This window comes from Halichoerus grypus, chromosome 5 (assembly GCF_964656455.1).
Source record: "Halichoerus grypus chromosome 5, mHalGry1.hap1.1, whole genome shotgun sequence".
Classification (NCBI taxonomy): domain Eukaryota; kingdom Metazoa; phylum Chordata; class Mammalia; order Carnivora; family Phocidae; genus Halichoerus; species Halichoerus grypus.
In genome coordinates this window covers 33,690,348-33,705,734 of record NC_135716.1, presented here as the reverse complement: position 1 = coordinate 33,705,734, position 15,387 = coordinate 33,690,348, and the positions used below count along the sequence as shown (strand labels likewise).

Below are 15,387 nucleotides of genomic sequence, written 5' to 3'. Positions count from 1 at the left end.
GGGACCTTGTTCAGCTTTATGCAGGGCTGTCTCATGGGTGAGTGACCTGTGCAGCTATGCTTAAAAGAATCCTATCCTTGGTATATAGTTCTGTTAAAACTGTCTTGAAATTCTTTTTTTTTTTTTTTTTAAGATTTTATTTATTTATTTGACAGAGAGAGACACAGCGAGAGAGGGAACACAAGCAGGGGGAGTGGGAGAGGGAGAAGCAGGCTTCCCGCTGAACAGGGAGCCCGATGCGGGGCTCGATTCCAGGACCCTGGGATCATGACCTGAGCCGAAGGCAAACGCTTAACGACTGAGCCACCCAGGCGCCCTGAAACATCAGTTCTGTTTAAATTTTTAATGTATTTTAAAAAAATGTTTATTGAAGTATAATTAACATACAATGTTATATTAGTTTCAGGTGCACAACATATTGATTCAACAACTCTATACCATCGCTCAGTGCTCACCACAATAAGCGTAATCATGATCTGTCACCATACAAGGTTATTACAATAGTATCCACTATATTTCCTATGCTGTACTCTTCACCTCCCTGACTTATTTTCTAACTGAAAGTTTGTATCTCCTAATCCCCTTCATCTATTTCACCCATCCCCCCCACCCGCCATCCCTTTGGCAACCACCAGTTTGTTCTCTGTATTTAAGAGTCTGCTTTTTGGTTTCTGAAACATCGGTTCTTAATCAGTTAGGTTATGGGGCCCTGGGAGAATCCGATGATACCTATGTTTCCTCCCCCACCCCTGCTCCGCTCCCAAATGTCATCTCCGAAGAAGAGCTTGCCTACTGTGACAGTCTGACAACCCCCGAAGGTGGTTTCTGGACCCCGGTAAGGGCACGTGCCTCTCAATGTTCATTTAGGCGGTGCCATCTCCACCCCCGCCTGGAAGCCTCCACCTGTGGCCCCCCACCGCCGCCCCCCTGTGCCCCGCGCCCCTGCCCCGACTCCGCAGGCGGCTTCTCTGCCAGGGTCCAGGCGGCCGCGCCGGAGGGGGCGGGCCCGGCTGTGGGCCCGCCCAGTGTCGGGCTTGGGGTGGGGGCTCCCGCCTATTACAGGATGGAAACTCGGTGTCCAGAGGGGCGGGAGGGAGGCAGGGAGGGAGGCGCGCGGGTGAAAGGGGCATTGATGCAGCCTGCGGCGGCCTCGCAACGCGGCGGGGCCAGACTCTGATCACGTCCCGGCGCCGCGTCTCCTCCGCCTGGTCCTCCTGCTCCGCGCGTCCCGGGGCCGCCGCGCGCCATGCGCCCCCACGGCCCCGCCGCCGCCTCCCCGCAGCGGCTCCTCGGCCTCCTGCTGCTCTTGCTGCTGCAGCTGCGGGCGCCGTCGAGCGCCTCCGAGAGCCCCAAGGGGAAGCAAAAGGCGCTGCTGCGGCAGAGGGAGGTGGTGGACCTGGTGAGTCCGGCGGCGGGGACAGAGCCGCGGGCCGCACGGGGGCGACGGGAGTCCGGCTGGTGGGGTGGGGGGTGGTCTGTACAGCTGCGTCTGTGGCTCGTGCGTGCGCCTGGGTGTCCCGCTTTGTCTGAGTCCACGTGTAAGGTATGACCTGGGCAATGCGAGCAATGCGCCCGTCCCCCCCACCCCCAACATGGGGACATGGAACTCGCACGGGAGACCCAAATGCTGGAGCGGAGATGCGACGTGGGTCGGGTGGGATGTCCCAAAATACATTTCTGGCCTCTGAGGGCCTCGCCCCCCCCACCCCCAACACCCCGGGAGGACGGAGAGGGTTAGGGCGGCAAGTGGGGAGAATGAGAAGCTTGAGTAGGTTAGAAGGTGGGCCTGGGAGCTGTCTGGGAGACCCTGGACTCGCTGTTCCCCTGGGTGGGCCTGGGCCAGAGCCCTGCGACGTGTCCTGTGTTGGGGCTGGTGGCCACGTCTGCCTGCAGGAGAGAATAATAACCCTCACAAAGTATCCGTCCAACTCTTTGTAACTTGAACACTATGAGTCATGTTGGGTCATCTTCCTAGGGAGTGTGGGCTGCAATTTACTTTGTCGGACAACCACAGCTCAGGACAGGAATGGTTCAGAGGGATTAAGGCCAGAAGGGGAAAATGAAGGGACCCTGCACTAACCCTCCCAGGACCCAAGTCATTGTTCTGTTTATAGACAGATGGGCATCAATCCTTCCAGATACCCTGGGTCCTCAGCCTGTGGCCACCAAGCAGGAGCATCACAGTGGAACTAAGGGAGAAGACAGTTTTCAGAAGAGAAAACAAACAGCCCAAGTGCTTTCTGAGGGTCTAATCTATGGGAAGGTCTGTTTGCTTAAAGCTCTTTCCCTCCAAAAGTCAACAAACCCAGTGGAGAGCAGAGCAGTCCTCTGCCCTGTGTCAAGAGCTGTCCTTTCACAACTACCATATTCCTTGGCACATAATAAACTTCAGTCCTTAGGCCAATCTTATTTGCAGACAGGTGTCGTTTACAGGCATTGCAGGACCTAAGGGGGGGGCATTGTTTTGATAAACAAAACAAAACAAAACACCTGTTTCTTTAAGCTGCCATTATAAACTGAGCTAATAAACCAAACTCCCTGGCAGCTAGTTCTATGCCAGATTCAAAACCTCTGGAAAAAAAATTCCTGCCATTGCACACTGCACTTTTTGGTGATGCGCTATGTAATTTTGCTCCACAAAGCAGACAATGTGTTCAGGGCTACGGTTCTATTTTAAGTGTCTAAATTGCCTAAAACTGTACCAAATGGCTGGGGTTCATGTGCAGTTTGCATTTTATGAATTTGTAATTATGATACACAAAATACCCCTTTTCTCCATAAAGCTAGCAATTTTTTCTTTTCCTCCACGGATTTACAGTACCTGCGGTTTCCCACAACTCTCGCCCAACTTGGAAAAGCTTACTGTGCAACCAAGCTCAGGTGCATCCTGTAGATTAGGTTTGGTTTTGCTGGAGGAAAAAAAAAATGTTCATGTGGTCACTGAGAAGGTTTCAAGAAGGTTTCTATAAAGTAACTTCTTTGTACAAGAGCTTTCAAAGCGTTCCTTTCAAGCTTCCAGCAAGCTCTGCCCCCTGGTGGCCAGTGGAAAAACAGGGGTTCATTCTACAGACGTTTACAGAACGCCTGCCTAGTACTAAGCCTATGCTGGGTTAACATTTTAAAGTGAAAGAAGACATGTAATACCCGTGGAACCAAATTCAATAAAATTATGTGGCCACTGAAATGCAGGTTTTAGATAAAAATCTGAATAAACATTCTCAACCTTGGCACTACTGACTTTTGGGGCTAGATAATTCTTTGTTGTGGGGACCGTCCTGCACATTGTAGGATGTTTAGCAGCATCTGTGGTCCCTATCCCCATTAGATGCCAGTAGTACCCTCCCCTCCCAAGTTGTGACAACCAAAAATGCCTCCAGACATTTGCTAAGTATACCCTGGGGGACAAAATCATCCCTGATTGAGAACTAGTGATATATAGGAAAATAAAACTTTGTGTATCATCTTGCCTCAGGGGGGATAATAGCGAAAAAAAATCAGAAGTCTTGTTTCTCCCTTCCCACTTGAAATCTATGTCTAAACATGTATCTGCTAGTGAAAGTGAATGAGATTACTAAAATGAAAAGTAAGTCTAAAATAAACCAAACTGTTTTAGAATATTTTATACTTTAGCTTGTCTTCAAATTTTGTTAAATACATTTGTAATTTTGTTAAATACTTTTACTGTTTCTTTGGTAATAAATAAATAGTGCCTTTTCTTACATCAGGAAAATGGTAGTGGCCAAAGTCATGACAAAAATCATTTATCAGTGATTTGATAGATGAAATTGGTGATGTGAGAAGAAATTGATTGGGAAACATTATGTACATGAGGATCCTTCCTAGGCAGCGGCATTGCTGGATTTTATGATATGACCATGTCTAAGTCCAGAAGTTATTTTAATATATAAGGAATCTTGTTTTTTGTTGTTGTTGTTCTCACTGGACAGTGTCGTTATACAGAATGATAGTACAATTTACACCAATAGGGGAATGTTAAAGTACAAATTTAAGTGGATTGCATTTGAGGTTGGGGTCCTAATAAATGGACCAATTCCGAAAAAGACAGGGGAGTTAGATGGAGATAAAATATTACCTTTACCACATACCCAACTATGTTGGTGTGTGTGGCTTGTGTGTGTGTGCTGGCCGACGGGTTTGCCAATGCTGTCTTTCCCAGGTCTGGACCCTGGTAAGGTCCCCCCAAGGGAGTAGGCACACCTGCCCAGTGTCACTGCCTCACGGGGTCTTGGGGGGTAATAAGAATCGTCATGGCTGACATATGCAGTGCGCACTGTGGGCCCTGCACGGGTCTAAGCACGGTTTTATATAGGATCTCACTTAAATCTCACATGAACCCTACAAGGTAAGAATCTTTATTATTTTCCCTCTTATACAGGGAAGGGAACAGGCACTGAAATGTTGAGCAAGTTGCCTTATCTCACATAGCTAATAAGCAGTGGAACCAGGATTAAAAATCCAGAGAATCCATGCTCTTAATTTCTACCTGATACTCTTGCTGTCTGCCCACCAAGAAAACCAGAGAGAATCCTGGCACTTAAGAGGTTTGAGAGAGGGGCGCCTGGGTGGCTCAGTCGTTAAGCATCTGCCTTTGGCTCAGGTCATGATTCCAGCTTCCTGGGATCGAGCCCCGCATCAGGCTCTCTGCTCTGTGGGAAGCCTGCTTCTCCCTCTCCCACTCCCCCTGCTTGTGTTCCTGTCTCTCTGTCAAATAAATAAATAAAATCTTTAAAAAAAAAAAAAAAGAGGTTTGAGAGATTACTGCCACCTTACTGGTGGCACTTACCAGTGGTCACCTGTGACCAGGCCGTTTGCTCCTGAGGAGATGTGAGGTTGGAGGCCAGAAGTTTTAATCTAATGACACTTCCTTCACATAAAAATAGAAGCGGGAGATGTGCAATCCAATTCAAAGATATTGCTGGTGTAAGATAATTATTAACTAAGATTTTTTGATAATTATATCCCTAGGACTATGTCTTAGGGAAATAATTCAAAAGACAAAAAAAGCTATATGGGTGAAAATTTTCATTACAATAATACTAATGATAGAAAAAATAGAAATAACCTAAGTATCCCAAAATAGTGCAATGTTTGCATAAAATTTTTAAAGTATCATTATGATACTTTACAGTGCTTTACAACATATAGGGTTAGAAGAAAAAAGCAGTATATCTAATTATGTTCACCCTGGAATACAGCAATTTAAAAATCATGTATGCTTTTAATAAGCAGTAGAAAAAAGGCAGGCAAATGAAAACATTTTGTCTTTTTTGATTTCTCTGTGTGTGTGTGTGTGTGTGAGCAGTCTGTGCAAAAAAAAAATGGGAAAGAAATCTCAATATTTTAGAAATAACTTTAAAATCAGTTATTGCTGATTTTGATTGCTCAAAATAAATGCAATTCTAGGGGGCCCTGGGTGGCTCACTTGGTTAAGCGACCAACTCTTGGTTTCAGTTCATGTCATGATCTCAGGGTCCTGGGATCAAGCCCCCCTCATTGAACCCCCAGCTGAGCCCCCAGTCGAGCCCCATTGAGCCCCAAGCGAAGCCCCGTGTCGGGCTCCATGATCAGCGGGTGTCTTCTTGTTTCCCTCTCTCTCTGCCCCTTCTCCTGCTCTCTCTCCCTCTCTAAAATAAATAAAATAAATCTTTTAAGAATGCAATTCTAATCAGAAAGAGCTTTGAATCTTGAATGTTGAGGGTTTGTCCCCTTTTCCTTTTTCTGCTCTAGTATAATGGAATGTGCTTACAAGGACCTGCAGGGATGCCTGGGCGAGATGGAAGCCCTGGGGCCAATGGCATTCCCGGTACCCCTGGGATCCCAGGTCGGGATGGATTCAAAGGAGAAAAGGGGGAATGCTTGAGGGAAAGCTTTGAGGAGTCCTGGACACCTAACTACAAGCAGTGTTCATGGAGTTCACTCAATTATGGCATAGATCTTGGGAAAATTGCGGTAAGTAAAGTCTGAATTATTTTAAAGTTGAAGCAAAACTTAAGAGTGTTCATAGTTGAGTGTGAATTTAAGATTTTATTTTATTTTTGCTAAAAGACTTTTTACAAAATTAAGGAGTGGGGACCCTGTGGCTAAGTTAGAATTAATGAATAAAAAAGATAACATTTCAGAGTTAATTTTATAAAGGTGTTTCTAAGACAAATAAATCACCATGTTATTTTAAACCTAATAATATCTAAAATAACACTCCTTTTTTAAAAACGCAAACAAAAAGAGCATAAGTATCTGTGCTGGACAGTAAGCAGCTTTCCAATCTTGTTTGAAAGTGAACTTAACTTTAAATTAGTATAAGAAAGGGGCTCCTGGGTAGCTCAGTCATTAAGCGTCTGCCTTCAGCTCAGGTCATGATCCCAGGGTCCTGGGATGGGGCCGCGCATCGCATCGGGCTCCCCGCCCAGTGGGAAGCCTGCTTCTCCCTCTCCCACTCCCCCTGCTTGTGTTCCCTCTCTCGCTGTGTCTCTCTCTGTCAAATAAATAAATAAAATCTTTAAAATAAATAAATAAATAAATAAATAAATAAATAAATAAATAAATAAATAAATTAGTATAAGAAATTCTGCTGTGGCTCCAGACACCATAAGGGTGGGAAGAAATTTCCAAGAAACTAACCATGTGATAGGAATGATCTCCCAAGTGGGAAGTCCATTGGTATTTGTCCTTATTCTGGGTAGCAGATGTGGCTTAAAATTACTAAGCTTAAGAGAAGTGGAACGGACCAGAGATGTACAACAGTAAGCATTTAAAATTTTTCTGCAACATTTAGGGGGGAAAAGTACTCAAAAGAGCCTGTCTAGCAATGCATTTTGGTTAATGATTCAGTCACTTTAATTAGTGTTTGCTTTAAAAGTAACTGGCCAGACGACTGGGATGGCACAGAATTGAAGAAACTGGTGCTATTCCTAAGGCTCTTTCTTTTGTTGACCAACTCTGTACATGGTTCCGTGTGTATATTATTATTATTCAACAATACGTTATTCCTTGATATCAACCACTCCTACCACCAAATGCAAATGCAAGTAGAAGAGATCTTACTTTCACAGAACTCTGAGATGCTCCTCATCTCAGCTCTTTACTGTCTGTTCCATTATCTATAAAAATGTTGGAGGCTGTCTTGATTTGATTTTTTGTACTAGAATTTCCATAGAGCCTCCAGAGTTTTGGTGACTGTGACCATTTTTATTTTCCTGTTATTTCTTAGAAAGCATTGTGTTTAAATGTGTTAAAATGTTGCCTGCTTCTTTAAACTCCTGACATTGATAGACTGGTTACTTATTTATAGTTCATCAAAAGTTGCTGAGTTCTCTCTGAAACTATCCCTGTGCACTCCGAATTATTAATATGTTTTTAAGTTTCTTTTAGGAGCGGTCAGAATGAGTTTGGGAGCTTTCTGAAAGTAAAAGATAGTAGACCATGAGCCAGTAGAGAGACAAATTTTGCAAAGAGTAATTAGAGAAAAAACCCGGGGCCTTCTCATTGTGTCATTATATAAGCCTAAAACCTCCACCTCTGCTTTACCCCTGATACTGTTTGCTGTTGCTCAAGAATAAATATATAGTCTAGAATATAAGTTCCATGAGAGCAGAGATTCTGTTTCATTTACTGTCGTTAACTGTAGCATCCAGCACGTAGGGCTCAGGAAATATTTTTGGAATGAAAAAAGAAAAGTAAATACATAGACTGGTTTGGCTTAAAATACTGAAGACCAGCTGTTTTGAGTAAGACTAAAAGATACCTTCCGTGGTGTGAAGAATTCTAAGAATGCCATAATTTGATTTTCTTAGAGTGTCTAATATCAATATGAGTCTCTTCTCTGCCTTGCAGAGAATCTCTCTCCTTCTGTAAAAGTTAAGCTTTTTAAAATGTAGTTTGAGGAAAAGGAAAATTGAATAACATTCACACTACAACTTGAAAGCACCTTTTGAATGAAGATTGAAAATGCTAATTGAACCCTATTTCTGTGTTTGTGATAGGAGTGTACATTTACGAAGATGCGCTCAAATAGCGCTCTGAGAGTTTTGTTCAGTGGCTCCCTTCGGTTAAAATGCAGGAATGCATGCTGTCAGCGTTGGTATTTCACGTTCAATGGAGCTGAATGTTCAGGACCTCTTCCCATTGAAGCCATCATTTATTTGGACCAAGGAAGCCCTGAACTCAATTCAACAATTAATATTCATCGCACTTCTTCTGGTACGTGGAATAGTGACTGCAGGATGTGCCTGATGGCTTTAGACACCAAAGATTGGTTTTGAAGCCACTATCATGTTGGTTCTCCAGCCTGTGATAAAGAGACCTATAGCAAGTTTTCAGTACCTAACTACTCATTCTGGTTGCATTCAGAATTCCCTGAAATGGATCTTTAAAAAAATACGCAGATAACTGGGCTCTGTCTCTGACGGACTGAATCAGAATCTCTGGGGATAATACCGTATTTTTTTTTTAAAGATCCCTAAGGTTGAAAATCACTGAATTAGATGAAATGGCAAAACAGCCCATAATGCCACAGAGCAGTGGTTTTCAACCCTGGCTACACATTAGGCTCAACTAGGGAACTTAAAAAATTCCCCATACCTGGGTACCACCCTTCCAGGGAGTCTGACTTAATGGGTCTAGATGCAGCCAAGGCCCTGGGATTTCAGAATCGTTTCCAGGTAGTCTAATGCTCAGCCAAGGTTGAGATCCACTTGATAAGGAGATTATTTCTCCACCTTGTCCTTTAAAAGGATAGATATTGTCTGCTGAATTTGTAAAAGAGGACATTTCTATAGTGCGTTCTTTGTTTCTGCCTAGTATAAGAGAAAAGACATTCATTTAAACCAGTGGTCACTTAAGCTGTAAGAAAAAAAAATTATTGGTTTGTTTTATTCTATTTTAAGGTTCATTAAAGAAAGCTTGGAAGATACCAAAGAAATAGAAGGGGTCGGGGTGTCTATTAATGTCATCACCCAGACACACCTCTATCGATATTTGGCTGCTGGCCATTTTGGTTTCTTGAGTTGCAGTGGGATTGTACATCATGACAGTCCCTGCTGGGAGAATCACAAGATGTATGTATCACTAGCTTCATTCCCCTGATGTCTTGCAGGGATTTCTCACTAACCTTGTACTTAAAAAATGGCAGAGGGAAGAGAAGAGATCCCTCCACTGTTAATAGAGGAAATTCTATTTCAGCATGCTTTGGGGATCCAAGTCAGATACTGAACCCAAAAATTAACAGAGCACGTTTATTCCTGAGAAATCAAGGGCATCCCTTCTGCATTATTCCTCAAATCCCACACTATCCTTGAGATATAAAGAAGATATTTGAACCCCCTCTCTTGGCATATAGAGAAGGTCCAGGGAAATAAAATGTGTTATGCAGGACAGTAGAATCAGTGTTCAAGAGAGCAGAAACCAGCTCCTTGCCTGCTGTCTTGTCTCCCCAGCCCTCTCTTTGATCAGGTTAAAAAGCTTCATCACTAAGTCCTTAGATACTTGTGCTGGAAAGGATGATGTGTTTTCCATCTGAGAAGCAGTCTCTACAATAAGAAAAATCTAGATATAACATCAAAATTCAATTAGGAAATGATATATGTTTAGTATATATGTTATTAAATTATATAAATGTTTAGTATATATGTTATTAAATTATATATATAAGTATATATATTAAACATTACATACTATATAGTATGTATGTGATATATATAGTTGGTATAAGCAACTTACTTTCTACTGTATTACCTTTAAGGTGTTTGTGCTAATATCTTGCTGTAATATAAGCCCTCAGGCCCAGGAACTGTGACCTATACATGCATATGCTTTATAAATTATTTAACATAGCAGTTCCCGACCATGGTGTAGAAATTTATTTGGTGTGATCACTTGGGTGGAATGTCAGAAGTAATTTGTTATTTATAACAGTTTTTGTATTAAGATGATAGAAGGTTACCTCTGTAATAAAATCACTTTCCCTCATACACTGAAACTCTTTCTTGAGAGAAAGGAGACACGCTTAGCACATTGAGGATGACTTAGAGCCTTGGATATGCCCATGGGGAGTTTGAAAAACAATTGAATGTCACCTTGTTACCTAGGGCCAAGAGGAAAACGGGTCTAGAACCCCCTAATCCAACATATTTTAGGTGCTTAATAAGTTGCAATATTACCTTATCATAGCAAAAATGTTCATTCATTCAAAAAATATTACTTCACAGGTTAAAGACCATGAAGTGACCATTTGATTCTCCTCATGTGAGACTGATGCTAGACCCGAATTTGTCTTACGTCCTGTAGCGTGAGGTGAACAAGTTTCTAGGCCATGGACGTGCAGAACTTGGGAGAACATGAGTATTTCTGGGCATTCTCACTCGGTGTGGTGCTAGATTAAATGGGATTATGGCCACACTGCTTCGTTCTCCCAGCTTTGAAAGGGGCCTGAACCAGTCAAGTCTGGATTCTGAGGGACTTACCTTAGATTCATTGATGTGTCAGCTCAAGGAAGAAGATTGCTCTAGGACTACATCCCTGAGGCTCAGTTGGAATGTACTAACCTACCAGATGGGAAACCTGACCAGTCACATGATGGCAATCCCTATACTACTTATATGTCAGGACTCATTTTCTGAAAGAATCTGGCAACCTCTGGTTCCTTTCCCCCCTTACACAGACACATATCTTTTTGTCTGTTAAAATGACCATTGGGGGATTTTTTTTTTTTTAGTATAGAAGGATCTTGGTAAGATGGACTGCAAGTTGTATATTAGTATGTGAAAGTCCAGAGACCCTGAGAAAAGTTGTATATTTATAAAGCATAAGAACATAGAGGAAAAGCAAGATTGTTTGTTTGTTTGTTCACGGTGAGGAAAGTCCATGTAAAATGGGATTCCCAGATCTAAGGACTGGTATAATGATTATGCTAGAATTTCTTTTAATGTTACAAAAGTCCTTTCTTCTATGCATCAAGTGTATAGGTAAGTGTTAGAAAAGGCTTTCTTTAAAAAAGACCTGCAAAGCAAATAAAAGTCTTGGCTTCCTTTGTTTAGTCAAATAAATTGCTTTTTTGTTTTCAGTCACCTAAACAGTAACTTTCAGTAACTAAACAGATTCTGGTTTTATGGCTGAAACCTGCAAGAAAACTGCCTGTTCAGCTTATAGCATCAGATGGGTAGGTATAGGTTTTTAAAAAATATTTATGTGGTAAGAAAAAGAGAACTTATCTTTATGAAGTCCTTATTGAGTATTAGAATTTTTAATTCACTGTGCATTCAATAGATTTGTCACCTACTTTGCTAAAGTAATAACATTTAGGTGAAGATTTTTGCTTTTTGTTCTAAAGAAAGGTCTAACTTTCATCTCTGTTCTGCAGTGGAAGGGCTTTGTGAAGGAATTGGAGCTGGATTAGTGGATGTTGCCATCTGGGTTGGGACTTGTTCGGATTACCCGAAAGGAGATGCCTCTACTGGATGGAATTCAGTATCTCGCATCATTATTGAAGAACTGCCAAAATAAATCCTTTAATTTTCATTCCCTACCTCTTTTTTATTAAACCTTTGAAGGGTTCATTTTAGTGGCATTTTTATATAATTTGTATGTATACATCTGAATAAAAAGCAAAGCTAAACGTGTTTCAGACCAAAGTGTGATTTCACACTGTTTGAAAATCCAGTATTATTCATTTTCCTTCCATCAAAAATGGTTTCAGGATTTTGTAGTTGATTAGAATACTTTCTTCATATTCCCCATTCCCTGTAACTATAATTTGGAATGTCGTTGTGGTCTTGAACTTTTCCTATTCTCTTAGGATAGCACTTTTTTAAAACAGAAAGGCTACCATACCAGTCTTTGTACAAGTTGTAAATGTTCAGAACTGTTTTATATCTGTGAAATAAAAGTTATTTCAAACAACTTCAGTATGTTAACCTAATTGCCAGTAAAATTAGAGTTCCATATTTTGAAGAATATAAAGAAAAAAAGGATATTTACCTGTCAGGAAATGCAATAGCATTTTCGGAATTTTATCTTTAACAAAGAATGAAAAGGTCGTTGTTTTTTTTTTTTTAAGATTTTATTTATTTATTTGACAGAGAGAGATGCACAGAGAGAGAGGGAACACAAGCAGGGGGAGTGGGAGAGAAAGAAGCAGGCTTCCCGCGGAGCAGGGAGTCCGATGCGGGGCTCGATCCCAGGACCCTGGGATCATGACCTGAGCCGAAGGCAGACGCTTAATGACTGAGCCACCCAGGTGCCCAAAAAGATCATTATTTTTAACAAAGAATAAAAAGAGGAATTCTGTCCTCAAATTGCTTGCCACTTGGTAGGGAAGATAAGATATATACAAAAATAACAATAAATCAAAGATCAATATGTTGATTGACATAAAAGTTGATTGAGGGGTGGTACAATTCAGAGGATGTTCTATTACCTCTGGCTGAGGTGATCAGAAAGAATTCATGAGGAAGGAAGTACAGGTGTCAGACTGATAAAGTTAGGGGAATCCTGGCCTTGAATTGGAAGTATCAGTATGAACTCCTGAAGTACCTTATCTTAAAGAAGCCTATAAAACAATAACAACAAAGCCTCCTAGTTTTTGGCCTGCAAACAATGACCTAGAAAAGGCTTAGAAATGATGACCAGTCGGGTAACACCCCGACTGAGATCTCCACATTCCATTTCCTACTAAAAGGAACTAAGCCTCCTTGAAGAAATGGGTGATTTCAGCTCTGGGGCAGGAAATGTACAGTGTGAGTCTGGAACATCGTGGCATACTGGAAAACAAGGCAGCTCTGAAAGACAACTGAAAAGGATCCAAGATCCAGCTTGAATTGGTTCCCACTGGCAAAGATGGTACAATGTAAGTGTCAATAAAGATAATAACTGCAATGGTTTGCAACACATCAAATATGTTTTAATGCAGGAGTTCATAATGATATTAACATAAATTTCATTGGTCAACTTGGAGGATGCCAGCAAACCAACTTGTTACTTTGAAAATTGGTAAATAGAAAAAACCAAGCATTTATTCTACTTTCTCAATATGAACCACTTTTCTGGGTGACCAAATTGTTGATGAAGGGAAATTTGTCCTTATAGAAGTGGGTGTGTATTTTGTAGTGTGTATTGGTATAGATAACAAATGAAGAGTGATGGAATTAGAATATCAAATTTGCAACCCCTCACAAATTAAGGGATCTAGCAATGACCATCAGTGACTGATAACATTCCAAAAAGGGAGGGACCAGACTATGTACCTCTTAATGAAAGTATGTAACACCACCCAAGAAGTAGTTTTGCCAAGAAACAATCAAACTTGGATTTGATATAGCTTCCACATAAAACCCTTAAATTTTAGGAATATTTTTAGGGCATAGAAGAACATGTTAATTGACATAACAATCATAATCAGCAAATCTAGACTGTGGGAAACTTGAAAGACAACTTGATTTCTTCAACAAAAAATAAATTGCAAAACAAGAGAAAGAAAAAACATGGATTAAAAGAGATTTACTATCATATCAATCCATCTCAATGTTTGAACTTTAATTGGATGCTTGAGATAGTTGAGGACATTTGAACATTAACTGGATATTTGATATCAAATAATTACTTATTTTTTAGGTATGATAATGGTATTGTTATTTTTTTGAACTGTTTTTTTTTTTTTTTAAGATTTTATTTTTAAGGGGCACCTGGATGGCTCAGTTGGTTAAGCATTTGCCTTCGGCTCAGGTCATGATCCTGGGGTCCTAGGATCAAGCCCTGCATAGGGCTTCCTGCTCAGTGGGGAGCCTGCTTTGCCATTTCCCTCTGCCCCCCTCTCCCACTCATGCTCTCTCTCTCTCATTCACTATCTCAAATAAATAAAATATTTTAAAAAAAAGATTTTATTTTTAAGTAATCTCTACACTCAACATGGGGCTCAGATTCACAAACCCAAGATCAAGAGTCATATGCTCCACTGACTGAGCCAGCCAGGCGCCCCATATTGTGGTTATTTTTGAATAATGTTTATCTTTTAGAGGTCCTGCGATATTTAAGGTAAAGTGATATGATGTCTGGAATTTGCTTCAGAATATCTGGAAAGGAAAAGTGGGTGAAAAGGAGTCTAGATGAAATAATGTTGAAAAGAGAAGTTAACCAAGATGGGTAAAAATTTTGAGAAATGGGACTGGGATTAAGGACATTTTGGGTGGGGACAAGTTAGTTCAGACCTCTTTAAATTGGCACAGACTGTGAAGATACTTGGGTTCCATGTGAATGTCTACCAAAGAACATCCATTGCAGAGGAGGCTCTTAATAATGAGATAGACAAAATAACACACTATTGATGTCAGCTCCTTTCCCCAGCCACGCCAGTGCTAGTTCAATGGACCCATGAACAAAGGGGCCATGGTGGCAAGGATGGAGGCTGTTCAACAGCATGGAATTTCCCTTAAAAGGTTGGCCTGGCTAGTGTTACTACTTAGAGACCAGCATTGAGTATGTAACATTGGCACCATTCCCTGAGAGGACAAGCCAGACACCTAGTGGACCTCTTCTACCATGGAGGGGCAGAGATTCATTCTCATGCAAATAGACATATATTCTGGATATAGATTTGCCCTCCATGCCCATAATACTTCCGCCAGCACTACTATGCATGGACCCACAGAATGTCTTAACCACTGTCATGGCATTCTACTCCGCACTGCTCCAGATCCAGAAACCTCATTTTACAACAGAGAAGTGTAGCAATGGGGCTCACCCCATGGAATTAACTGGTCTTACTACATACCCCATCACCTAGGAGGGTCTAGTCTAAAGGAAAGGTGAAATGGCTTATTGAGGACTCATTATGGTACGAGTCAGTAGACAGCATCCTAGAAGAATGGGGTTTTGTCTTACAAGACACACTATGTGCTTGGATCAGAAATCATTATATGCTGTTATCTCTCCTGTAGCCAGAATACAAGCAGTGGAAGTGAGAGTGTGTTCTCTCACTATTATACCTAATAACTCATTTGTAGACTTTTTGCTTCCTGTCCTGGCAACCTTGAATGGCTGGTTTGGAGATCTTGGTATCCAAGAGGGGACTGCTTCCACCAGGGGACACAAAAGTAGTTCCGCTGAATTGGAAGATGGGACTGTGCTAGTTTTCTATTGACTGCATAACTAATTTAGTAGACTAAGACAACACAAATTTATTTATCTCATGGTTTCTGTGGGCCAAGGGTCTAGGTATAGGTTAGTTGAGTCTTCTGCTCATGGTGTCACTAGGCTGAAATCAAAATATTGGCTCAGTTCTCTCATCTGACACTCAGGATTCTCTTGTCAGCTCATGTGATTGTTAGCAGCATCCAATTCCTTGCAGCTGTGTTGAATAGCTTGTTTTCTTGATGTGAG

General features: G+C 41.4%; 1 protein-coding gene across 1 annotated transcript; it reads left to right on the top strand.

Moving 5' to 3' along the window:
- The first annotated feature begins 1,119 nt into the window (after nucleotides 1–1,119).
- Nucleotides 1,120–11,894, top strand: CTHRC1 (collagen triple helix repeat containing 1). Its single transcript, XM_036120152.2, has 4 exons — nucleotides 1,120–1,399; nucleotides 5,749–5,970; nucleotides 8,001–8,217; nucleotides 11,375–11,894. Exons 1-4 carry the CDS (start codon nucleotides 1,247–1,249, stop codon nucleotides 11,515–11,517), a joined length of 735 nt encoding a protein of 244 aa, XP_035976045.1. The 5' UTR covers nucleotides 1,120–1,246; the 3' UTR covers nucleotides 11,518–11,894.
- Nucleotides 11,895–15,387: the final 3,493 nt, after the last annotated feature.